The 27,665-nt window shown below is 37.0% G+C and overlaps 1 protein-coding gene and 1 pseudogene across 2 annotated transcripts; one reads left to right on the top strand and one right to left on the bottom strand.

The window, feature by feature from the left end:
• Positions 1–7: 7 nt before the first annotated feature.
• LOC114265195 (MACPF domain-containing protein At4g24290) lies at positions 8–21,235 on the top strand. The gene is made up of 7 exons (XM_028205968.2): positions 8–722; positions 1,432–1,670; positions 13,173–13,356; positions 15,594–15,662; positions 15,866–16,052; positions 18,297–18,463; positions 20,347–21,235. The coding sequence occupies exons 1-7, from the start codon at positions 435–437 to the stop codon at positions 21,034–21,036; spliced, it is 1,824 nt and encodes a 607-aa protein (XP_028061769.2). The 5' UTR covers positions 8–434; the 3' UTR covers positions 21,037–21,235.
• LOC114312391 (tlg2p-like protein a pseudogene) lies at positions 9,436–10,737 on the bottom strand (annotated as a pseudogene). The gene has a single exon (XR_014365915.1). The product of XR_014365915.1 is annotated as a tlg2p-like protein a pseudogene (transcript).
• Positions 21,236–27,665: the final 6,430 nt, after the last annotated feature.

Genomic DNA, 27,665 nt, shown 5'->3' with positions numbered 1-27,665 from the left:
CTAAAATATAGCTACCTGTTTTGACGATTCAACGCTGACGTTCAGCATCTTCTCTCCACCTCAAAATTTATTAACAAAGACGGCTACAGCAACTCCTCCTTCCGCCTACTCTTCTACCCCTCTGTCTCTCGCTCTCTCTATCTGTCTCTCTCTCACATCGTTTCAAAGTAAAAAAAACATTAGAATATAAAGAAGGAAGACTGTTTCCACTTCTATAATTCATTCCTATTCACTTTTTCGTCAACTTCCAATTCGAAGATTCCACTATTCGCTTCCTTTTCTTTGGTTCTAGTTCAATTTTGGTGGCTACGACGGTGCTAATTCATATCAATTGAGAAATTTTGAATCACTAATCGAACCTTCAGCTCTGATTTCTGTGAAAGATATAGACACAGATATATGTATAAGTAATATCATATATATACATATATGTAATGGCGGCATCAGGCGGAGCTAGGGACGCTGCACGGCAGCTGAGGGCGGCTGCGGAGGCGGCGATTGAGTCGATCGGGTTGGGATACGACCTTGCCTTGGATTTGAGGCTCAAGTACTGCAAAAAACACTCCGATGCCGATTCGCGCCTCATCACCATCGATCACGATGATAAGGTTCGTGATATCGCCATTCCCGGAGGTATTTTGGTCCAAAATGTCTCCAAATCCATCAAGTGCGATAAAGGCGAAAGGATGCGATTCAGCTCCGACGTTCTCTCTTTCCAACAGGTATATGTAATTGTGTATCATAACTGTCAAGAGTGTTTTTGTGATTACATATATGGATGGAATTTGTAGGTTTGAGTTTGGTCAAACTTGCACAGCCACACCTGGAGTTAATTTATGTGAATTTGGATATGTATCGAGTAGTTATGTAAATTTGCTTAATCGAATAATATTGGCATGTGCATTTATATAATTGCTTATTGGTCTAATTTTGTGAAATCCTCTTGCTTGTTATGTGTAGTTTTGAGAAACCGGTGATCGAGTTACCTAATTGATTTTCCTTGCTTCCTTAAGTTAGCAGCTATATGGCTAGTGTTTTAATGGATGTTTTGCATTTACCATAATTCGTGTGTTAAAAGTTTTCTTGTTTATGCTATGAAATTATATTTTCCGAATACTATGATGATGAAATAATGATATTGTATAGAGGATGCTAATTTTCAACTAGTTTGAAATCTTCCTTTGTGCTTGAAAGTTGCATTCACCTACTAACACCTAACTTTTGCTTAGCAGGGAAGAAAAGAAAAAAAAAACACATTCATGAACATTTGCTATAAAATCCTAGCAATGTTAGAAATTGATATGTAAATGCTTTGTTATAGTTGGGAGTAGATTCATGGGCATGAATTTTTTATGAAATGTAATTTGGTTCACATAAATTTCTCAACTTTTTTGTGCATCTTTAACCTGCGTGTAATTTTTCTTCTTCTAGATGTCAGAGCAGTTTAACCAGGAACTCTCCCTTTCTGGTAAAATTCCAACGGGCCATTTCAATGCTGCATTTGAATTTAGTGGTTGTTGGCAGAAGGATGCTGCCAACACTAAAACTCTTGCTTTTGATGGGGTCTTCATAACACTCTATAGCATTGTGCTAGAAAAATCCCAAGTAACACTACGGGATCACATTAAAGAAGCTGTGCCATCATCATGGGATCCTGCTGCATTGGCAAGGTAAGTAAACGGAAAATGCATTGGCCAAATCCTGTTTAATGCTTAAGATTGAAGTTCTCCTTAATGGGTGTACTATGGTGCTTTCTGTGACCTAAGAAACACGGACACTTTTAAGAAGGTAACGTATCCCTGTCGTGTTTGTGTTGGATACTGATACTCTTTGGACACTTACTCGACACGTATCCGATACTCTTTGAAGCGTGCCCTATTTTTTAATTTTTTTTAAAGACTCAGAGACTCTTTGGACACTTGGAGGACACACGTGTCTATCACTTAAACATACGTGTCTATCGATTAGACACATGTGAAACTAATTATAAGTTTGAACAAAAGAACTTAAGATACAATAAAACAAAAACCATATAAATTTATAGGAATCAGTGTCATATTGCATTTTTTATTCTTTGAATGACATATTCATATATATAATATTTAATAAATATATAAAATTATATATTCTTATGTGTCCCCCATGTGTCGTGTTCTGTATTTTTTGAAAATTAGCGCGTTCGTGTCGTATCCGTATCGTGTTGCGTGTCTGTGTCAATGCTTCTTAGCTCGTGACAATCTCTTAATTCACAATGTTGAACTAGCTTAATTAGTTATATACTTCTCATTTTTGGTCATTTTACACGGTAACTTGCTCAAGAAAGCTTTCAAGTTCTACTAGAAAATTGTGTAGCAACCTAAAGTGCTATAAATGTGTTGGTATTAGCTACTTATTCTTTTTTGCAAGTTACTTTCTTAATGTTTAAGATGTGCTGCTTCTTTTAGCTTGAAGTTTGGATTACTTAATTAGAGAAACTTGCTTCTGTTATCTGGTAATAACAGAAGAATGAAAGAATTGAATGGCTTAGTCTAGAATGGAGACTAGCCTGTGTATATATACTAATAAAGATTTACAAGATAGGAAATAACATAAAAAGGAAACAAAATCAAGGCCTAAATAATGGTCATAAAATAAGCCCTAATTGATTCTAATTAATTCTAATTCCAAGGAAACAAAATCAAGGCCTACACATTGGCCATAAAATAAGCCCTAATTGATTATAATTAATTCTAATTCCAACACTCCCCCTTAAGTGGGTGTGAAGACATTCAGCCTAAGAAGCACGGATACAGATACGGGTATGATACCATACGGATATGGCGATACAGCAAAATATGAAAAACTGGGATACGGGTACGGCGGGGATACGTTTGTAAAAAATATTATTTTTATAATTTTTAGTACTAATGTAGTATGTATCAAAATAAAACCTAAAGCAAAAGAGGAGCATGATCATCTTCTTTCATGGGTGTACCACTTGTTGAACCTAAACTTTCCGTACCCGAACTCATTTCCTAAAAAATTATAAATTTGGTAAAGAAATAAAACAAAACATTAATGCAGTTATCTTTTGGCATGAACATCAAAAAAAAAAAAAAAAATTCAGCAATTCAATAAAATTTCAGCAATTCCAACAGTATATCATCACCCATAACAACCATAATGCAATTCAAATTAAGGGGGAAAAAATTTACCCTTTCAATGATCAAAATAAAATACCTCACAAGGCTCCTTGATGTTGTTGTCTTTTGAGGAAATAAAAAGTGGGTACTAGTAGCTTGGCTTAGCTGCAAAAAAAAAAAAGAAAAAAAAAGAAAGAAATTCAAAGGGGTTAGACGGAGAGACAGAGAGTGAGTGAGATTGAGATTGAGATTGAGCTAAAGGGAGAGAGAGAGATCGAGAGAGAGAGAGAGAGGGACTGAGATCGAGTGACACTGACAGAAAAGTGAGAGAGTGAGAGCGAGCGAGCAAGAGAGGACAAACCTTGGTCGACGACAACGACTCAGAGTTGCTGCTGTTCGCGAATCGCAATAGAGACGACGACGCTGTTACTGCTGTTCGAGTTGTTGCTGAGCTAGGGTTTGTTTGTTTGATTTTTATTTTATTTTATTTTAGATTGCTTTTGTTAATTTACACTCTGACCCCATTACAAGTTTTTAAAATTATTTTTTTGCCCCCCGTATCCCCGAAGTATCCCAAGCGTATCCTTGAAGTATCCTTATGTATCCCAAATGTATCCGAAATTCAAAAAAATTTTAAAAAAAATTGGGATACTTCTTTGCTGTATCTAATTCGTATCTTGTCGTATCAGACGTGTATTCGTAGCCGATACGCATACGGGGGCCATTTCGGAGTATCCGTGCTTCATAGCATTTAGCAAACCCAGCTTGACAATAGATGATTGAAGTAATGTTGGACCAACAGACTTTGTGAACATATCAGCTAGTTGCTCCAAAGAAGAGACAAATGGACTCACAATGCCAGTCTGAATTTTTTCTCAAATGAAATGCATGTCAACCTCAATGTGTTTTCTTCTGCTTGTGAATACTGAATCAGTTGATAACATAATAGCATTGTCACAAAACAAAGGAGAGGAAGCATCCTCGGTAAATCCTAACTCTGCAAGAATGGAGCGAAGCCACAAAACTTCACATGTACCTTGTGCCATTGCCCGATACTCAGCTTCAACAGAAGACCTCAAAACAACAGCTTGTTTCTTACTTTTCCATGATATAAGGTGATCACCATAAAAAGTACAGAAACCAGACGTTGATCGTCTATCAGTTTAGATCCTGCATAGTCTGCATCAGTGAAACAAGAGTCCTGATTGGGATCAGCTGTGAAAAATAATCCTAAACCAAGAGAAGTCTTCAAATACCGCAAATATGATGAACCGCATCAAGATGCTCCGTACGAGGTGCATGCATAAATTGACTTACAACACTAACTGCAAATGTCAAATCAAGTCTAGTGTTAGTCAAGTATATGAGACGGCTAACTAGGCGTTGATACATGCCTGGATCCTTTAGTAATTCGATAGACTCTAATGTAAGCTTGAGGTTAGGATCCATAGGAGTAGAAGCTGGCTTACACCCTAGCATCCCAGTGTCTTGAAGAAGATCAAGAACATACTTCATTTGGGACGACGAAATCCCTCGACGTGAGCGAGCAACTTTAATACCTAGAAAGTATTTGAGAGGACCGAAATCCTTAATATCAAATGTTCGACTCAAATCCTTCTTTACTTGAGTTATGCCAACTGAATCATCACCTGTAAGAATGATAGCATCAACATAAACAAGCAAAATAATACATTGATCAGTGGGAGTTTTGCGAATAAAGCAAATATGATCTGAGTGGCACTGAACAAATCCCATGGATAAAATAACAGAACTAAAGCGACTGACTGAACCAAGTCCAAGGAGACTGTTTAAGCCTATATAAGGACTTGCGTAGTCGACACACTTTCCCTGCATACTCCCCCGCAGCTCGAAAATCGAGTGGAGGATCCATGTAAATAGTCTCAAGTAAGTCCCCATGTACAAAGGCATTCTTGACACCCAACTGATACAGAGGCCAAGAATGTGAGGTAGCAAGAGAGATAAGGAGCCAAACAAAGGTAAGCTTAGCGACCAGTGCAAAGGTAGTCCCAAAATCCTTGCGAGGTACCTGAGCAAAGCCCTTGGCAACCAACCGTTCTTTGTAGCGGTCCACAATACCATCAGCAAGATACTTAATAGTAAACACTTATTTACAGCCAACAATCTTTTCACCAGATGGAAGAGAGACGGGCTACCAAGTCTGATTCTGTTCCAAGGCTGCCATCTCTGTTTGCATAGCAGCCACCCAATTGGGATTCTGAAGAGCTTCTGACACAGAACAAGGAATAGTTTCCAACTCGAGCTTGCCAAGGAAGGAACGATAGGCAAGGGAGACACTGTAATAAGAAAGATACTGGGAAATAGGATGATTAGTTCTACAAAGATAACCAAGACGATTAGGGGGATGTCTATTATGAGGAGGGTTGCGACAAGCAGTAGTAATCAAAGGAGAGCAATTACTTGACCCATGTATCGGAGAGGCTGTTAGCAGGGGACTAGAACGACGAGAATATACTTGCAATGGAGGGAGAGAAGAAGGAGGAGCAACATCAGCTTCAACCTTAGGAGAGACAACCTCAACCTCATGAAAAATGGCAAGAGGCTGAACATCAGAGTCCACAAATGGGATAGGAGTAAAAGAGGAATCTCGCACAGAAGGGCGAGTACCCAAAAAAAAGTCTCCTCATGGAAAGTCACATGACAAGAATGATAGTACCTACGAGTGCTAGGATCATAACATTGATACGCTTTGGATATAGTAGAATACCCTACTAAGATACATCTAATGGCCTTATCATCTAGCTTAGTATGAGTAGGACTCCAGTTTTGAACAAAACAAGTGCACCCAAAACCCCGAGATAGGAGAGGAAAGAGAGTTTTAGTAGGGTGTAAGGGTTGGAGAGAGGCAAGACCATGCAAGACACGACTACGAGTACGATTAATAAGATAAACTGCAGTAAGAACAACATTATGCCAGTAAGACTTAGGTACATTCATTCCCCTGAGAAGACAACGAACCACAGACATAATGTGACAATTTTTCCGTTCAGCAATCACATTTTATTCAGGAGTATTAGGACAAGTAAGTTGTTGAAGTATACCAGCCTGATTAAGATGAGAATGGAAATCATCAGAGATGTATTCCCCACCATTATCAGATTGGATATTTCGAACAACAGTGTAAAATTGGGTTTTAACCATTTGAAGAAATTGAGCAACTATGGGAAAGACATCAGATTTATGTTTAATAAGATAAACCTAAGCACAACGAGTGTGGTTATCTATAAAGGTCACATAATGTCTATGGCCAGACAAAGCAGTAACAGGTGAAGCGCCCCAAACATCAGAATGAATAAGATCAAACATAGAAGGAGCATGATGCATACGAGGAATATAAGCAGTACGGGTATGTTTAGCTAACTCACACACATCATATTGAAACTTTTGAGTCTTACAAGCTTTATTAAAATTTGAAAATAGTAAACATAAATACTAAAAATTTGTATGACCCAGATAAGCATGCCACAATGCTAAAGTCTTAAAAGAAAAAACATAGGAGGATAATTCTTCAGATAACACAGAAGCAGAAAATTAGAAAGAAGCGGTTGATGTGGTAGATCTCCAAATTAGTATAAATCATCACGCTCATATCTCCTGCCGAAATCCTCTTCGAACTCAGGTCTTGTAACAAGCAAGAATCTAATAAGAAAATGACAGCAGAATGAAAAGCCTTGGCAAGCTGACTCACAAACAAAAGATTATACGCAAAATTAGGGACATGTAGGACAGAGAAAAGAGTAATATCAGGAGATAGAGTAACACCACCCTGATGATGAAAAGAGGTAGTAGAACCATCAGCAAGACAAATAGTTTGGGTGGTAGCAAGAACTGGAGAAGAGTGGTAGGAAAGCTCACTGGTCATGTAGTCATTAGCCCCAAAATCTAGAACCCAAGTAGGACGTGCAGAGCGAACATGGAAAGCAATAGGAGTACTCGTAGCCAAAGTGGCATCCGTAGATAATGGCCTTGAAGATATTTTAGAACCAAGCTGAGCCTGAAGCTGACCAATCTGAGTCTGAAGGAGATGCAAATCTGGAGTAGTGGAACTTGGAATAGTCTTCACAACAGCAGCAGTGCAGGAGGAGCCGAATGGACGAACATGTGAAAAACGTTGTCTCAACTCAGGATGAGTTTGAAACAGCAAGCCTTGACATGGCCCGGTTCTCCACAATGATGACAAATTACCTTCCTAGTAGAAGAATGAGACCCAGTGTGTGTAGCAAGAGCCATTTGATCAGAGGAGACAAGAGGCTCCGGGACTGGAGTAGAAGCAGGCAGAACCAACCAACGACGGTGCTCATCACTATCAAAAATAGCAAAGGCCTCATAAAGGGAAGGCAGAGGAAATGTGTTTAAAATCTAGATACAAAGAGACTTGCTCAGAGTTTAAACCCATCAAGAACTGATATGTATGCTGTTGAGCAAGTGTCTTGGTCATAAGTGAAGCAGCCTTAGCTGGAAGATCAGTGAAAGGCTCATATTGAGCTAACTCTTCCCAATGTGCCTGAAAATACCCAAAAAATTCAGCCACAGAAATATGTAAAGCAGACTGAGAAGCACAAGCAATATCCTGATAAACTTCAAAGATGCGAACATTATTACGAGCATGAGCATACATTTGAGATAAGGCGCGCCATAAACTAGAAACGGTATCATAGTATAAGAACATATGATAAATCCGGTCCTCCATGGAATTGAACATCCATCCTAAGATAGTGTAGTTGTCAATATCCCATTGATAGTGTGTAGAATCTGTAGCGTCTAGCTGAGTAGTGGTAGATGAAAGCCAATGAGCTTTCCCCTTTCCCCCCAAATGGAGTTTAAGGAAACGACTCCAGGCAGCGAAAAGTTTCCCATTCAACGCCACACTTGTAATACGATGAACCGGAATATGGTGTGAGAGGGAAAAAATAGGATTCACTGGAACGGGTTTAACAGGAACCATGGGAGAAACATCAAACTCAGTCATGGTGGCTAGAGAAACAGGTGATGTGTATAGTTAACAATCCAGAACAATACACAAATCACAGAATAATTGCTATCGAACAACCCGGTCGAACACTAACAAAAATAACGAAGAAAAAGATGCTTATTGCATCAACACCAAGTCCCGAAATAGGGACAAAACCTACCGAACTGCCCTAGAAGGGCTGTTGGCTGGAAATAAGACTGCCAAACAGCCTAGGGATGGCTGTCGGCTGTAACTTAGGTGACAGGTGGCTTGGGCGAAGGAAGAAGAAGGGCCGACTGGTGAGGAGAGGGATGGGTAAGGACCGGAAGAGAGAGAGAGAGGGGCTGTCAGAGCGTAGTGGTGGCTGTCGAAGGGTTTGGGCAAGGGTGGAAGTCAAACGGCTGAGATGGAAGTAGAGAGAAAAGGGTTAGGGTTAGGGTTAGGGTTAAGGTTAGGGTTTGGCTCTGATACTAAGAAGAATGAAAGAATTGAATGGCTTAGTCTGGAATGGAAACTAGCCTGTGTATATATACTGATAGAGATTTACAAGGTAGGAAATAACATAAAAAGGAAACAAAATCAAGGCTTAAACAATGGCCATAAAATATGCCTTAATTGATTCTAATTAATTCTAATTCCAAGGAAACAAAATCAAGGCCTAAAGAATGGCCATAAAATAAGCCCTAATTGATTCTAATTAATTCTAATTCCAATTGTAACAAATATCTAGAGTTTGTAGTATAAGAAGTAGGGATACAGACATGCAACATGGCACAAATACAACATGGACACTCCAACACAATAATTTTTAAAAAAATGGAAGACATAACATGTAACGACGTGTGCCAAATATGTACTTTAATATATTTTATTTAGGGAGAATAAAAAATGCAACATGATGCTAATTCTTGAAGTGTAAAGAATGAGAGATTAATAGCTACCAATCAACATTATTTTTTCTTTTTATCATTGGATCAAAGTTTTTTTCTTCAAACTTATAATGTGTTTCATCCATGTCTAACCGATCAATACATGTGTTTTCCAAGTGTCTGGATCTACAAATGTGTTTTGACACGTGTCGGGAAATGTTCTACAAGTGTTGATGTCTGGCACCGACACACCTCGTTCTTAGAACGTTTGTGCCTCTTAGGTTGTACTCTTAAGGTGTATTTCACTTTATAGGTTAAACAATTCCTGTGACTTAACCAAAAAGCATATATAGTCGCAATTATTTTTTGATTGAATTTTAATCTTTTTGAAAGATTAAAGAAATCAAGATTCTTTGTTTAAAGAATTTTGTTGTTGCATTAGGTATAGAAAATAGAAGATATCAATCTATCAATCAATCAATAATACATAAATTTTTTACATGGTATCAGAGCAAGGTTGAGAAGCTAATAATTCTGCTTCACCGGCGGGCGGCAGCCTCGCCTTGGCCGCCCGCCGGATCTCTACACATATCTTGAAATTTCTTCGAGTCCACCACCTTCAATAAACCCAACTGAGACTACTCTGGCCTCAAGAGGATCTGTCACTAGAAAACCTTTAACTTTCATCCCTGTGGTCCGAAACCCCGATGGTTGCATCACCCGGGTCTTCCATTTCCGAAGTTCCATTGAAAGGCTCTGAAGGTCAGTGGCGAGAGAGCGCTGCACATTTTTCCTAATATTAGAGGCCTCAGAAGGCCCACCAGCAGAGAGTATCTGTAATCTCTTCTCAGACTTTTTTTAAAAGAACGGTAATCTCTTGAGTAAGAGACTCAATCCTGCGTTGATCTTCTTTTCCATCTCCAAATGAGGGTATTAAAGCCTTGGTATGAGCCTTGGCTAGTTCAGCAATTTTCACCCGCACACGTTGCACATTTGCTGATATTTCTTCAGATACATCCACCCAAGCTGGAGGTAGATCCACTGTAAGCGCACCTTGACCGGAGCTTCCTGGATCTTCAGTATTGAGGACGAGCTTCTGGACTTTGATTTCTCTCATTGGGTTCAACAGCTTTTTCTCCGAAGCCATTGTGAATCCTGTGAAGCAGAGCAGAGGGTTTGGAGAGAGAGAAAGAGTAAACTCTACTTACAAGTCATTATTTGCTGTTTTTTTTTTTTTTTTAATCAAAGTGGTCTTACAATTCCAGCTAACACGCACCTCTCTCTCACCCACGGCACTCCAAGCAGACACACTCACACACACACCCACTTTTCTTTTCTTTTAATATAATATATTTCCACTACCCTTCTTTTTACGTTATTTCCCACTTTTCTATTAAAATAATGAATCATAAAAAAAAAAAAAAAAAAAAAAAAAAAAACCATGTGCTGGTTCCTTCTTTCCACTTTCTTTTATTTTAATATATATATATATATATATGTTTCTTTTAATATCCTACTCCCACTCTGTCCACTTTTGCATATAACCCATACTTTTTCTTTCCTCCTTCATATATTATTGTTATTATTATTATTATTATTCTTATTAACAAAAAAAAAAAAAAAACAAAAAAAAAAAAAAAAAAAAAAAAAACCAAACAAAATTCTCATCCGGGTTTGCACAACTCATTTGTTTTATTCATATCAGGGGATCAACCCCGATCACCATTTTACACCAACACAAAAAAAAACAAAAAAAAAAAAACAAAACACAACCAACCAAAACAACAACAACCGGCCACCAATCGACCTCACCTCCTCGCCTATTCCGCCGGTCTTTTTTTCTTGCCTCCGTCCTGGGCGGCCCTTGACGGTGTTGCCTCCGTGTTTCCCACTCCACTGGGTACGATCACTCCACCCTGCTCCTCCACTACAGCATATGGCGGACCTCCAAATCGGAACATCACGGTGGCCTTCCGCTTCAGCTCCTTGTTTTCTGCCCTTAGCACGCTTATCTCTGCTCGCGCATCCTTATACATGCGTTGGAGCAGAGCCAGTTGGGCGTTTAAATGCTGCACCTCATTTGTTCTACTCTGCAGCCGGTTCGACAAATTTGTGACCGCAGTCATGGTTTCCACGCATGACTTCAGAGTATACTGATTAGCCTCAATATCAGTTTGCACCGCCATTTTTTGCTCCACCGACCGCATCGGAAAGTTCAATGGAGCAAAACCAGAGGTGTTTGGTTGAGGTTCACTGGCCACCGCACCAGTTATTTCTCTTGTGGGCTCGTTCAGTTCTGGAAAGAGCGTAAGCAGGTTCTGGGTAGCTGGACGGGAAGAAGAGGCCATGTTTTGGGTTGCTAAGTGTTTCCGAGCAGGGTTTACAGAGTATTTCAGACTGCCAAAATTCAGAGGTTTCAAACTGGTTTGCACAGCCTCTGCCTTCGTCTTGGTTATATAGCCAAGGCAGCCACGCGCATCGTGCGCCTCTTGACGCCCGACAAACTGGCACGCCTTTTCATGGCACATCTTTTGATAAAGTGGACACGCCTTTTGATGGCACGCCTTTTGATGAATTGGGCACGCCTTTTGATGGCACGCCTTTTGACAAAATTAGGCACACCTTTTGAGGATGCGACTTTTTAAGGGTCCGACAAGACTCTGTAAACTGTCCCGACATTGATTCCGGTTAGCTCCTTTATGGGTCCGACAAGACTCTGTAAACTGTCCCGACATTGATTCCGGTTAGCTCCTTTATGGGTCCGGCAAGACTCTGTAAACTGTCCCGACATAGATTCCGGTTAGTTTCTACAAGGGTCCGACAAGACTCCGTAAACTGTCTTCTACAACGGTCCGACATGACCCCATAAACTGTCTTCTACAACGGTCCGACATGACCCCATAAACTGTCTTCTACAACGGTCCGACACCACCATCCAGTGTCCTCTACACCGTTATGACACCCCCATACAGTGTCCTCTACAACGTTATGACACCACCATCCAGTGTCTTCACCAATGGTCTGACACGACCATACAGTGTCTCCTATCCTTTATTATTTTTATGTATTTTCCTGTTTTGTTCCTCTCTCCAAACTCAAGTTGGTTAGTTTCTATCCTCCTTGAGTTTGCGGGGGCTGTTAGAATTTACCTACACCTACCACCACCTACTACCACACCTACTACACCTACCACCAATTTACCCTCACCTACTCCTCACCTACTACCCAAACCCTCTCCTATATAATGAGCCACTCTGATTTGTAATAGAAGATATCAATCTATCAATCAATCAATAATACATAAATTTTTTACAGAATGCATACAACCGAGCCACACACAATGTTAATATGACTATTGGGGCTTGGCTTCACAAAGCCTTTTATGCAAATATATTTTTTGTCTAGGGCCATGCTATTAACTCATAGGATATCATTACTCTTTTCGCTTACTAAAAAAATCTTTTCACATCATTGATTTCATTTTCTTTTTCTCCACCCATCTTTTCCTCTATTGCTCCTTGTCCTTTGGCATAAGTCCATTGTTCACTTAGTTGCATGAAGTGGACAACTAAGAAAGGAACATGTTCATAAATGGATATAGTTGGGATGAGAATGCCTAGATGGATGTGTGGTAAGATTAAGATAGATAGAATTAGAAATGAATATATTCGTGAAATGATAAGAGTAGCACCAAATTGAAGATTAGTTGAGAGAGAACAAGCTAAAATGTTTTGCCCATGTACAATGGAGACCTATATATGCAATAGTAAGGAAGAGTTCTATTATCACCATAAATGACAATGTTAGGGGGAAAGGAAGACCTAAGCTGACATGGGATGTCATAGTAAAAAAGATATAAATTTATTTAATTTAATTCTGTTTATAGCCACTGACACGGCAGAATGACAAAAACAGATTCATACAACCGACCCGACTTGATTGGGACTCAAGGCTTAGTTTGGTTTGGTACTAGTCATCAGCCATCGCTGCTAGTAACAAAATATCATAGTTGGTTGTCTTCTCTCTCAGTTTTTGTTGCCTCTAGCTTTTCTTGAATGCATTCAATTTACGTCCATCTAGGCTACCTCTAGCCCAAGCACTGTCACAGCAAGCAATCAGCTCCAGTTCATTTTTTTAATATATATATATATATGTCTTTTGTTTTGGTAATAATTTTCTGTGCATTTCCAGGTTCATTGAGAAGTTTGGTACCCATGTTATCGTTGGTATCAAGATGGGAGGAAAGGATATTGTATATGTGAAGCAGCAACATTCGTCACCTCTGCAACCTGCTGATGTACAGAAAAGATTAAAGGATGTGGCAGACAAGACGTTTAGTGATGTAACTGGACAGTATGGTACCGAGCCTCGAAAGGTATATGCGTAGGAAATGGTTTGCAACTGTCTAAGCTTTTCTATATGCTATATCGAATTTTTATATATGCCTATATGTAGAAATATAGACATATATATATGTTAGATAGCTTGATATACTTTGTTGGGTCCATTTCCTAACAGTTTAGGCTTTTGGGAAAATTGTTAACTTAAAATGGTATCAAAGCCTTGGTTGAATGAGATCTTGGGGTTCAAGTCTCTCTATTGACATTTGGTATTTGGTCCCAGTTTGATTTATTCTCTATGAAGCACGGACAAGAACACGTGACACGACACGGACACGCGAACACGCAAATTTTCAAAAAATGGAGGACACGACATGCTGGGGACACGTTCAATATATATATAATTAAATTTATTTATTATATATCATAAAATTATAAAAAAAATCATTGAAAGGTAATGACAAATACAAAATAACACTATTAAAATTGGTTCCTATAATAAAATTAATAAACACATATCATTAAAATTAACAAAACTAATCAGCAAGAAAAAAGGATTATAATTAAATAACAGAGGCAGAGAGAGAGAAAAGAAAAAATAAAATAAAAAAAAATAAGAGAGAAAGAGAGAGAGTAAAGAAAAAAAAGAAAAGTCGAAGAGAGAGAGAGAGAGAGAGAGAGAGAGAGAGAGAGCAATTGAGAGAGATGAGAGAGAAGATCGAAGAAGATTTGAACGAAGAAGAAGATCAAAGTTGTACCTTGGATAACAGCAAGAGTAGCGACGATTGACCACCAACCAGCGACGAGCGACGACTGACCAGCGACAAGCGACCAGGTGTGCCTGACTAGCCTTTCTCTTAGTCTCTTCTGTTCTCTCTATTCGATAACTAGGTTACAAATTGATTTGTTTGCTTTAATTTTTGTTTTTTACAAATTAACCCCAACTTGAAGTCTCATAAATTATGATTTGCACCCCGCGGTGTCCCGAACGTGTCCATTACGTGTTTGGCTGCAAAAAAAAAAAAAAATGGACACCTTCTACTGTGTGTCGGACATGTGTCCACCACATGTTCGATGCCTGTCCATGTCCGACATTGATACGCAGCCCTCAGAGAGGTGTCCGTGCTTCATAGTTTCTTCTTCTCTGTTTGGCTGTTTGCTTCTCCTTTTGTTTGGTTCTCTGTTTGTCTTTCCACGTGCAAGATAGGGTTGCACGTGAGGGAGAGTGTTATATAGCTTGATATACTTTGTTGGGCCCATTTCCTAATAGCTTAGACTTTTGGAAAAATTGATAACTTAACATTATATAACATATTTATATGTCTATATCTAGTAATCTATAACGAATTGAATATAATTTTAGGAAATAGAGGATAAGTGAGAAAAAAATGGTGGCTTGAAGATATGAAACAACTTTCCTTGTGTTAGATTGTGCAGACATAGGAAGAAAGATTGGAAAAGGATCTTGTATGGTATAAGAGTTTGATGCAAGGAAAAATGCCTTCAGTGTGTTTTCTGATTGTAGAATAACTATCAAGTTGAAGCAAAAATTGTATGAGCGGGTTAGAAGGTATGCTCTATAAAATTGGGGAATTTTGGTTAACAAAATCCTTTTTCATATAGAGGGTTAAAAACTCGCATTGGTACTTTCTAAAAAAAATTTATTTTTATTTTTTATAACTCGGTATCTGACCCATTGGACCAACCAATCCAGAAGACTAATCCCACCGTCCACTAGCAGGGGGCCCAATCAAAGCCGGGGCTTTGCCCTGTATGGACTGGCCCCAAGAAATTGTTTGCATCTAGGAGGTTTTGAATCTGAAATCTTAGAGGGAGCACACCCCTAGGCCCCAATCCTTGGCCTCACCACGCCAACCCCTTGGGGTTACATTGGTACTTCTTAACTTAGTGATCAGCACCTGAAGGTAGAAATTTTTTACTTGCAAAGTGACAATGCAGTTGCAGTTTTTACTTAATATTGTTATAAGTGAGCTCCAGCTTGGCATTGTTTTTATTCGATAGAAAGTTTCCTTTAGCTCATCTGTCATCTCTAATTTGTTGTTGAGGTAGATCGTCTTGTTTGTGGATATGGCATTGCGATGTCTGAGTTATTCTTCCGAGATTTGATTCATTGATTACTTCATGGACTACATTAAAATGGAATATAAAGTATACCGTGGGAATTCGTTGCAACTTCTTATGTCTCTTTTGTATTTTAAATATACCATGGGCAGGTGTTGCAACCTTTACTTACATCTCTTTTCTTTTTTAGCATGAGATCAAGGATGATGGGCTGAACTTCATGGACAACAGTAGCTTTAGTTCTTACTCTTCACAAGAGGTAAGATTAATTGCAAAGTCAATATTTAAGTTTATTCCTCAGCTTCTCCCCGAATTTGATCCCATGTTCATGTGAGATATTGAGACTTGTGTTACTGTGATTCATGCATGAATGTGCTATTATATGTGTGGTCAAAGTTTTAAATGACCAGTATACCTGAGTTTGCTTTCTTGAGCCTAAATATCTACTTATTTTAATTGCAGGATATTACATTCATCTGGAAGAGGAGAGGTGGAAATAATTATAAAAAATTACCCCAAGATAAGTGGTGTCAGACTGTCCAACTCGAACCTGATGTGATCTCAATGACCTTCATTCCAATCTCCTCATTATTGAGTGGACTTCATGGGAGTGGATTCTTGAGCCATGCTATTAATCTCTATCTACGTTGTGAGCAAGAAAATTTATTTTCTTTATTCCATAGTGTTACCATCATTACTATTATCGTTATTTTCTTATTGGGTTTTTCAATTAAAAGATTGAGTTAGCCTCCCATGCTGCATTGCAACGTAATTTGATGCTTTCCATGTTGGCTGGGTTTTGTAGTATAAAATTTGTCAAAAGAACAAATAAGAAAGTCCACATATATAAATCAAGATGCAGGTTTTTCCCCTTTAAATTAACTAGGAACAAGCAATATATACACATACAAATATATTACATATTAGGAGCAAGTAATTTAGTGGTGTAAGGTTCAATAGGACCATTTGCATAATTCATGACATATGATATCCAGTATGATAATTAGTCTAGCTTGATTGTTTTTTTGATCGGCAAGAAAATTTTATTTTAAAAAAATAAAAAAATAAAAATGAGAAAGATATGCAAGAAAGTTCAAGGAGTAAAAGATGTCCTCCAAGGAAAACAAACAAAACAAAATCACAAATCACATATAACCAATCCCTAGAAATCAAAAACAAAGGAACCCCTCTAAAACGGGATGACACCAAAGCCCAAAAAAAAGACCAATGACATATCTTATTCCATAATCATCCTCCATCTTCAAACTTGTCCTCAATGATGTTTGTATTTCTCTCCGACCAAATAACCCAAATCATAGTTCAAATGGCACAAGTCCGTAAAACTTGGGCCCTCTTTGTTAGAAGGAAAACCCCTATTGTCAATAAAAAGCATCCAAACACATAGAAGGCCCTATATGTTGGATGCTCCAATGAACCTATGGTAACTCAATGAAAAGGCTAAATTTAAGCTTGTTAACTTTGACATGTTTGTTTCAACTTTAAAATAGTATATATTGATTTTGGCACAACAAAAGTTTACTTAAAAAAAGCACCTAAACCCAACATTTAAAAGTTAGTTTTTTGAGTTTGTTCTACATTTTTAAGTAGAAAAAACAAATAAATTGAACCTGAAAATTGGAACCAAATACCCTACCTTTTTGAAGTACAATAGCTTAAGCACATGAATTCAAAATTTAAGCTGCAAATAAGTGGAAACAAACAGGGCCTTTGTAGCTCCTAAAGTTCTTCATTTTTTTTTTCCTTTTTTTTTTTTGGAGACTGGTTTGGCTTGGGTTTAAAGGCAACCATCTCAAGATGAATCATGGATGGTGATGAGGTCTCATGACTGATGATAATACATTTTAAAATTGTTGACAGCTGCAAGTGTCATAGCTAGTTAATGAGTGATAATGGAATCAATTAGTATTGATGAATGTAAACAGTGAGATGTGGAGTTTCATGGTTACCAGAGGGGATGATGATGTGATGGCAAGCTATCCAAGATACAAAAAATGATTCATCTTAGACATCTCCTGTCTATTAGGTTTCATCATTATCATAACTACACCTGATCAATGGTATCTAATCATTTTTATGCAATCAATAAATGTTAGCTGTCCTGCTTGATCCCCGCAATGCTATCAGTTTATCCTCTTGGAAAAGGAATTTTGTTTTTCAATGACACTGTTTTGAATGAAATATGTTGGTTGATCAACTAATATTAAGAAGTGAATCCCCTATTGGTGCATCAAGTGGTAAGCAAGCTTCAATAGGGCCATGTTTTTCTTCATTGTTATTAGAATTGATTACTTAGGTCTCATTGCCAAACAGTTCAGGCAGGGTTCCTTCTTCTCCTTCTTCCATAACCTGAGCTCGGAGAAGGAAGAGATAAGAGGGCTTCTCAGTCCACTGACGTGGTGGCAGGCAGTAGATCTCCCATATTCTTTGAACAAAAGAAAATTGACACATTTTTAACTTCCAGCAATTCTTCAACTGCAGCCTTTAGTTTATTGTTCTTCTATCACCTGAAAAAATTGGTATTTTTTGGTTCCATTCTTTGTTTTTGTAATGGGAAAGTATAGTTATATCTGCCTATGTTTTTTTATGCTTGAGTACATTCTCTGCTTGTTTGTAATGCGAGTTTGACTTATTACTGTTACTTCTTCAGTATAGCTAGTTATATCCAAGAGATGTTTATGTTGTTTTTCTGTGTGTTGTTCAGAGTAAATGATCACCTTATTCTTACTACTTGTATTCCCTTTTCAAAATACTTGTTAATTTCATACTCCAATTTTTGTTTTTATTTAAGTTCCTAGTCGTACTGCAAAATTCAAATTCCATTGACATTGTCTTTGCTTCTAATATATTTTCAACCTTTGGTCTCTGACTGCAGACAAACCTCCAATTGAAGAACTTTATCAGTTCTTGGAGTTTCAACTTCCAAAGCAGTGGGCACCAGTATATGGTGAGCTTGCCCTTGGTCCTGAGAGAGAGCAGCAAAGTGGTGCATCTTTACAGTTCAGCTTTATGGGTCCGAAGCTCTATGTTAACACGACTCTGGTAATGTTCCTAATAATTTAAACTGTTAATTTTGTTCTTTCTTCGGTTGGTTTATGTTTTTATTGACAAAGATGGTATGTGAATTGATCATCATGATCTATTCGGAGTCCTCAATTATAGTGCTTACGTTTTCCACTTCCTTTGAGATTTAAATCTTCTTCCTTAATTTTTAAAATTTTCATTTAGGAGTAAAGATAGATGAAGCGCAATGTTGTTGACTGAAGAGAAGTGTTATATAGCTTGGCATTAGCTTGGTGTTTTGAATCATCTTTAAGTTTTGCATGCCAAGACATGGACTCAAGGGTATCTTATGTTGCTAATTTAATAAAACTTGAGCTAGGCTAGGTTAAGCTGGAAGAAGTCAGGTTTATTTGGCTTGAGCCTTGAATTGATCCCATTTCTTACCAAGGCTGTCTTCAACCTAGAGTTTAGTGTATTCCATGAATACTTCAATGTCCTTGAGGCCATGCTTTTTGTAACAAACCTGAGCTTGTCAACAATGATCAGCTCATTGTGGCCAAAATTTTATGGTTCTTTAACTTGTGTTGTGTGGCATAACAGGTGTCTTGGGCCTACTACTTACTTTGGGGGGCCATTACAGGCAAGGATGTGAATCCCATTATGTAGCAATTGTTACCGGCCATTATGGGCTGTGAGCTGACCACATATTATGCACAACATTTTTCTTCTTTCTAGTATTGATATTGTTGTTGAACTTTTTTTTATTTTGAGAGATCAGGGGATTTGAACCCACTGTCCACTCCATATTAACCCTCTAGTTATCTCTATGCCAGTTGATTATGTGCGTCATTTTGACTTTTTATTGAAGAGATCTTTATCATTATATATATACCGTTTGTCTACTTTTGAGAGTTAGGATCAGCAAGAGGGGGTTGGTCTATTCGCATCCTTTGAACAGGAGCCTCTATTCACTAGAATATTTCTCTCAGAAAGAGAACCTATTGTAAGGCAATAAGTGAACCTCTATTCACTAGAATATTTCTCAGAAAGAGAACCTATTAAAAAGCAATAAGTGAAGCACACTTTTTATACACTTCTAGGCTCTCTTATTTCTCACTACGTGATGGACTGTCATAAACATGTGTAGGCAATCATTTGTCAAGATGAAGTATTGACTCTGGTTGAACTAATGAATAATTTTAGTGTTTATGAATGTACTGAAATTTTAGCAGAACCAATCATTTATGCTGAAGGTTTATTTCATAATTCATTAGAGAGATGCATGGCGTTATTAATGATTTATCCTATTTCATCATATTATTTCGATGTTAATCGTCATAGATAGATAAACAGCGTCAGTTGATGAAAACAGAGTTTGTACATCTTTGATGATCCAAACAGGGAAATAATTGGAATAACTTCTGCATAAATTTCAGAGCTAAAAAAAATTGTGCTGGCCATCTAATATAATCCCAATATGGAAATCATGTTAGTTTCCAAGGCATCTTTTCGGTTTCTTTGTTCATATTTCACCACTGTATTTGCATGAACTTCTTTGTGCTGGTATACATAGATGACAGTGGTCATATAGTTCACAATGGTGACCTATTTTTGCTTGATGCCAGCTGGAATATATTCAAACAATGATTTTGCTTGCATCTTCTTCCATGTTTGGTTAATGAGTATTTCAAAAACTAATAGATGCGATTGGAGGTAAAGAATAATTTAGTTTTTCATGCCAGACTGCCTAACTAGTTTGTTTTGTCTTGTATACCAGCAAATGCCGTGCAATTTTTAGTTTGGATGAGTTTTAGGTCATGTCGTCCCCAAAGAAGGATCAACAAAATACATTATATGAATGTATGATTATGCTACCTATTTATTGATTATTATCATGATGACGAATTTGAATTCCATGACAGGTAGATGTGGGAAGGAGGCCAGTCACGGGGCTTCGACTCTATTTGGAAGGGAAAAAAAGCAACTGCTTAGCGATCCATTTGCAGCATCTTTCCTCTCTACCAAAGAGCTTCGAACTTCAGGAAGAGCTGAACGGCAACAACTCCAGTAACTCAAACAACCGTAGGTACTACGAAAAGGTCAAGTGGAAGAGCTTCTCTCACGTATGCACCGCCCCGGTTGAATCCGACGAGGACCTTTCCATTGTAACCGGGGCCCAGTTCGAAGTAAGGGAATCCGGATTAAAAAAGGTTCTCTTTTTAGGTCTCCATTTTTCTAAGGTTATTGGCGCTGTAGTCGTGAAGGCACCTACTTGGGATGGATCTCTGGCTCTGGCTCAAAAGTCCGGAATTATATCAACCCTGATGAGCACACATTTCTCAACGCCTGCTCAAAAACCACCTCCTCGCCCATCTGACATAAACATAAACTCCGCTCTGTATCCTGACGGCCCACCCACTGCGGCACAGGTGCCTAAACTTCTGAGGTTTATCGACACGAAAGAGATGACGAGAGGTCCTCAAGACCCACCTGGGTACTGGGTTGTGTCCGGAGCGAGACTTGTGGTTGACAAGGGTAAGATATCTCTCCATGTTAAGTATTCTCTATTGACTGTGGCTTTGCCTGATGAAGAAGTGCAATTGCAGTACTAGAAAGATTAATTGGTACAAAATTGGAGAACTGGACTGTTGAAAACAAACATTACAGGAGGTGCGTGAGAGAAAATTCATTTCTTTTACAATAGTTGCTAAAAACAAAAATTTCTTTTACAAATTGTGTTCAAGAATTTGTCAGAAATGTAAGTGGGAGATTTGCTGTAGTGTTTGTATAGTGAATTTTTTTGTGTGAAAATTGCTCTTTATTCTTGTGCACATCATTCATGCTGTTGCGACTATTATGTTGTGTTAGATTTGTAAAAGGGATTTGCGGAGGCGAAAGAAAACGGTAGGAATTTGTGAAAAGTAAAAAAAAATTAAATTGTGTTGTGATTGGATGTTGGATTTGTGGAAGGAACAAAAAATCGGAAGAATTTGTGAAAAATTTTCGTTGGTATTTTCCCTTTCCTTGTCTCTCTGTTTTTATTTTTCAAGAAAAATTTCACAAAATAAGTTTAATTTGGTTGGAAGGAATGACATACTCTTTTGGGCCCACTGATAGTTTCATGCAGGATGCATTGCCTCTAACTTCATTAATTTTTTTTTATTTATTATTTAGATAACCTCATTTTAGGTCATAAACCTAAAAAATTAAGCAACACCTAAGTTCTAATCACATCTAGTCGAACTTGTGTTACACGTCTGGGAATAAATCTTTCAACACTCCACGTTCAAATTGTAACCAAATACATAATAAAAAAAATTAAAATATTTAAAAATATATTTGTATAATAAAAAAATATTTAAAATAAAAATTATATATTTAAAATAAAAATAAATTTTTAATATTTGAAAAATATTTTAAAAAAAATACAACACACAAATGTATGAAATATAGTGCACATTAAAATAAATAAATAAATATTTACCCTAAAAAAATAAAATTAAGAAATCTTTTAAATAATTTAAAAAAAATAAATTCAAAAAATTTCAAAATACTACTAAAAACTCAAAAAAATTTTTACAACTCATAACTGAACAAATTTTTTATTTTCAAAACTCAACTCAAAACGCATAACTTAAAACACAATTCCACACTCAAATTATGATTCTAAAAATAATTTTAAAAAAATAAAAAAAAATATTTTTTGATTTGTTTTTTTTTAAATAGAGTTTTGAAAATAGTTTGGTTTTGAGTTTTGAATTGAATTTTGAATTATGTGTTTGGTTATGAGTTTTGAAAATAATTTTTAAATTGAGTCTTGAGTAGTTTTGAGTTGTATGTTTGATTATAAATTTTAAATTTTTTTGATTGAAATCACAATTTCAAAAGAGCACCAAACGTAACCTTAATTTTTATTTTGATGGTATTTTCCTTTTGCTTCTCTCTCTGTTTTTATTTTTCAAGAAAAATTTCACAAAACAAGTTTAATTTGGTTAGAAGGAATTCTCTCACAGATGACAGATACTCTTTTGGGCCTCTAACTTCATTAAATTTTTATTTTATTTTATTTAAATAACCTCATTTTAGGGCATAAACCTAAAGAATCAAGCTACACCTTCTAATCACATCTAGAGCTCGATTGGGATGCTAGGATTTGAGATTTTTTGATTAAATAGTCAAAAAAAAAAAAAAAAAAATTTAGTTTAATAAGATAAAAAATCACATCAAATTTATAATTATTACATTCTTTATTGCACAAAAAATTAAAAAATTCTTTCCAAATAAGACTTTAACTCTAAATTAAAATAATCAAAAAATTAAAAAATCAACTCACTCTCCAAACCCATCCTTAGCCGAACTTGTGTTACACGTCTGGGAATAAATCCACACATGATCTAGTCAAACTTGTGTTGCACGTCTGGGAATAAATCCATTGAGCAACGAGACGAGGCAAAAATAAAGGTGGTACGTCTTTGTCAAGCTAGGGCATCTGTTTTTATGCATGCGGATATGACTTTTGCTTTGTGAATTTACTTAGCTAAAGCATTCATCATGTGCATGTACATGTACAACACATCTTTTTAATTCACCAAGCAAGAATGGAGAAGGAAAAAAAAAAAAAAGGTTGATGACCAAAAGCTGCCATAAATCACTGGTCTGAATTGCCACCTAAAAAAGACGTCCCAGAGGAAATAAATTGTTAGTCAGAAGTCACGAGTGGGGGACCAAATAAAGATATACTTGTACTGATATGCCACTAACGTATATAGTGCGTCTAGTTCTTTTATCTTCATAATTAAACGTTATATTTCAAGAATGCGACTAAGAAGAAACTACTACTAATATGTTTAATGTGTCTGACTTTTTGTCCCTTCGTAATTACACGCAAACTAGTACTAATATGAAGGTGTTTGGCCAGATTTTTTTTTTTTTATTGATTTTTTTCACTAAAAGATAAAAATTTTATAAAATCAAAAAAAAATAAATTCAAATAAAATATTACATCCAATCTCATAATTATTTTACTTTTTCTCTTACAAATATCACATCCAACCACAAAAAAATTCAACTATCTTTTCAAACACCAAAATTTTTTTATTCAATAATATTCTACAACTAAAAAAACTTACATAAAAACCCACTTTCTAAACACCCACTATGTTTAATGGCCTATTTTGAAAAGATAGTAAAAAGTGACTTTTTGACTTTTAATCAAGTTTTTGACTTTTTTAAGACAAAAAGTTGCTTTTGACTTTTTTAATTAATATTTATTTATGATGTCAAATCACAATAAAATGACCAAACTACTCCCATTTATTTAAAATATTTATAATTTCACCTATGTAATACATTTTAACCCATGAGGGGTAGAATTGTAATTTCACCATTGGCTAAAAACTAACTTCCCAAATGAAAAAAATGACAAAAAAAATCAACTTTTAACTTTTACTACAAACCTAAAAACCCCAATGTGTCTGACCTTTTTCTCTCCATAATTAAACGCGATAACATGATTAAAAGTAGAATTAAGAAATTAAACTAGAAGTGACACTTATTAATTATAATATTGAATTTTTTTATAAAAATATTTTATATAAATTTTTACGATTGATTTCAAGAAAGATAAAAAAAAATTTATTATTTGTAACTAGTATATTATGGGCAATATAAAAAAAAAAGTCATGGATATAAGTTTTAAAATAAATTATATAATGATAAAGTAATTTTTATACACAAAATTTGATTAAAATTTTAATATAACAGTAACATCACGTCATCATTAACATGTAATTTTACCAACCAATAGTAAAGAAACATAAACTCCACATGTCAAGTATAACTAACAATCCAATAAATTTTATATCTTCATTAAGATTAATCATGTTTGTATCTAAATAATGATAGATATCACAATTATATTGAAATTTTCATAGATAATAATATGACTTATCATATTCTCTTTATTTTCAATTAAAATAATCATTATTGTTTTTATAATTTTAAAAATATTATTGAGATTTCACTCTGATTAATATTTTTATAAATTTTATTATTAAAAATATTTTTTTATATTTGAATTTTTTTTTTTCAAAACCCAGGGCACATGACCCCCGAGTAGGAATGGCAACGGGGCGGGGCGGGGCCGGGGATCACCCTCCTCGTCCCCGATCCCCGATGGCAGAACTTCCCCCCGTCCCCGTTCCCATCCCCATCCCCATCCCCGACGGGGAACCAACTACCGCCCCCACTCCCGCCCCGTAACGGGGATCGAGTTTCCCCGACCCCGAAAATCCCCGGCCAAAAATACAACATCATCAAAAGAAAAAAAAAAAATCAACATCTCAACAAGAGATCATCACCACCAACAGATCTGAAAAAAAAATCAAAACAACAGATCTTCATCACCAACAGATCTGAAAGCAACATCTTCATCACCAATAGATGATCTTCATCACCACCAACAGATCTGAAACCAACGGATCCATGTGAGAGAGAGAGAGAGAGAGGGAGAGAGATACCGTGTAGAGAGAAGAGAGGGGGGTCGGGGCTCGCCGTTGGTGAGAGAGAGGGCGGTCGGGGCTCGCCGTCGGTGAGAGAGAGGGGGATCGGGGCTCGCCGTTGGTGAGAAAGAGGGAGGTCGGGGCTCGCCGTCGGTGAGAGAGAGGGGGTCCGGGGCTAGAGAAAACAACGGGAGAGTGAGAGAGAGTTGAGATGAGAGTGACAGAGGGAGAGATATATCAGAGTTAAAGAGAGTGAGTGAGAGGATACGGGTTTAGTTATATATATATATATAAGGGATATAAAAGTAATTTTACTTTGGGGGGAATTCGGGGATAGGGTCGGGGATCGGGCCGGGCCGGGCCGGGGCTTAAACACTGATCACCGTCCCCGGCCCGAAACAGATCGGGGATTGATTTTCAGGTACCGTATTCTCCCCGTCAGGGGTATTTTTCGGGGAAAAACCGCTTAAATCAGGGTCGGGGTCGGGGATCCCCGTCGGGTCGGTTTTAAATTGCCATCCCTACCCCCGAGCCCTCTATGCCACTGACTGAAAGTCTCTCTATTTTAAGAGCGTGAATAAAAAGAAATTAAAAGAGCAAGTCGAGGAAAAAAAGTTGGTCGGAGGGAATTTTTGTTTTTTTTCAAACATGGACAAAAAAGCTAGCCACCAACCCTCACGTGGCAGTCTTTATTTTACGGGCGAGCAATGATTCATACTCCCTTAAAAGTCTCATCCCTACCACCCCACACACACGTGGAGGTTGGGAATTAGGAGATCAGGAAAAAAAAAAAAAAAAAATTTAGCCAATCAAATGCAAAGGGGGTGAAGGGGGTCTCAACCTTTATTGTTCACGGGCAAGGAGGTGGCAAGATTACATAGTTAGCCTATTTTCTTAGGGTTGAGAGAGGTCATTTGTTTTAGAGTTAGGGCTGATTTGACAACTCTCATACAATTTAAAAAGTTAAAAAGTTATATAAAAAATAAAAAAGATATTACTATTCATAAATAAAAAATATTAAAAAAATATTATATATATGTTTTTATAATACAAATCAGTGACAACCGTCCTTGTGATTGAAACCAGACCATTATACACTTTTTTTGGGGCAAAAAAAAAATTCCATAGGTAAAGTTACAAAGTTTGATGGTAATATTGGGCCATTGGGGGCCCACTAAGGGTTCCGTTTTGATAATTCGAACAGTTCAATATGTAGAATTCGTCGAGTAATATATGTCTGTAAAAAATCACATTGATCAGATATCGTTAACTATATGATCAAATCAGTTTTGTATAAACAAAACGGATGGTGTGATAATTAACTTTTGAAAAAAAAAACTAATCCTATCATATAGTTATCGATATCCGATCAACGTAATTTTTTATAAGCATATAATACTCGACGAGTTGTATATATTGAACGGTTCGGATTATCAAAACGGAACCCTTAGTGGCCCCCACGGACCGACCATCATTGCCCAAACACTTTGGCCCGAATGAGGCAATTATTTTCTGTGCAGACATGCTGGGGCAACCGCAGGGCAGCCGTACGACCAATCAAATTTCTTCCACTATACACTTTATTTATACAATTTTTTATTACACATTTTTTAGTAAAAAGACAAAAAGCTAACACAAACATCCATCTTTTTTTCCTCAACTTTTTAGTTCAAAAAGACAAAAAGTGCACTTATTTAGGACACCCCAAACAACCCTTTAGATCTCGTTTGGCAAGTTAATATTTTAGTCAAAAGGTTATTAAAAAAGTCAAAAAGCCTATAACCTATATTAAAAAGTTAAAGATTTCATTTTCTCTCTATTTTTTGCACATCTTTTCGTAAAAAGTCAAAAAATCATCCCAAACATACTAATTTTTTTTAAATCATATTTTAGCCAAAAAGTCAAAAAGTTATTAAAATAGTTTATTCCTAAACAAGGCCTTAGTTAGCCTATTTTCTTAGGGGTGTAAGAGGTCATTTGTTTTAGACTTGAGGTCATTCTTGACTTTTGATTTATGTCTCACTGCCTTTGTTTTGTATATAAGAATATCTCCAATAAACTCTTTCAATAAGACGGCTAACTATTATCATATTTTAATCGCATCAACATGGTAGATATTATAATAATTATTTTAACAAAATTTTTCAAGATTAATTTATATTTGAAGAGTTTTGGATGGCTCTTTAAACAATTTGTGTATATATATATATATATAATAAAGAGTATCGTTTGACATAGGCGGGCCGAAAAGCTTTTGGCCCACCACTTAGGGCCCAATTCACGGTTTAAACATTAAAGTCCAACGCCATTGAAAACCTAACATTGCACTAGGAACCAATGGCATCTAAACATTTGTCAAGAGGAGAACCAGCCACGTAAGCAGACAAAGATCCTGCAGAGTTATTGTACCACACATCAGCCATTAATGAGGCTCCTGTAGCATTAAATGCGATAATCCCTTCACGGTAACCCGTCTCCAGCAGCGCCCAAAGACCGACTCGCTGGGGGGCCACCACCGATATACCCCCCCGACAACCTGCACAACCTAAGTGAGACAATGATCGGGCCCCCACCACAACCCCAAGCACAAAGCAATCCTACCCCCCCGGTCGGAGAGATTAGAGTCATTGCTGGCGGTTTTGCATGTGGAGGTCATCCCGTTCCGCCTAGCGAGCCAAACTCAGGAAAATCAGACAAGGCTTTGATAAAGAAGTCACGACATTGGATCGCCCCCTCAAACA

Source organism: Camellia sinensis, chromosome 1, assembly GCF_055761805.1.
Source record: "Camellia sinensis isolate YWXY chromosome 1, ASM5576180v1, whole genome shotgun sequence".
Classification (NCBI taxonomy): Eukaryota; Viridiplantae; Streptophyta; class Magnoliopsida; order Ericales; family Theaceae; genus Camellia; species Camellia sinensis.
The sequence above is the reverse complement of the archived record's forward strand: the minus strand, read 5'-3'. Positions and strand labels throughout refer to the sequence as shown.

Bases quoted from the DNA above. Each gene is read 5' to 3' on its own strand.
- LOC114265195 (XM_028205968.2), top strand. From the start codon at position 435: ATGGCGGCATCAGGCGGAGCTAGGGACGCTGCACGGCAGCTGAGGGCG. The intron at 13,357-15,593 runs GTATATGCGTAG...TTTCTTTTTTAG, and splicing joins ATGGTACCGAGCCTCGAAAG to CATGAGATCAAGGATGATGG. The intron at 16,053-18,296 runs GTGAGCAAGAAA...CTCTGACTGCAG, and splicing joins TATTAATCTCTATCTACGTT to ACAAACCTCCAATTGAAGAA.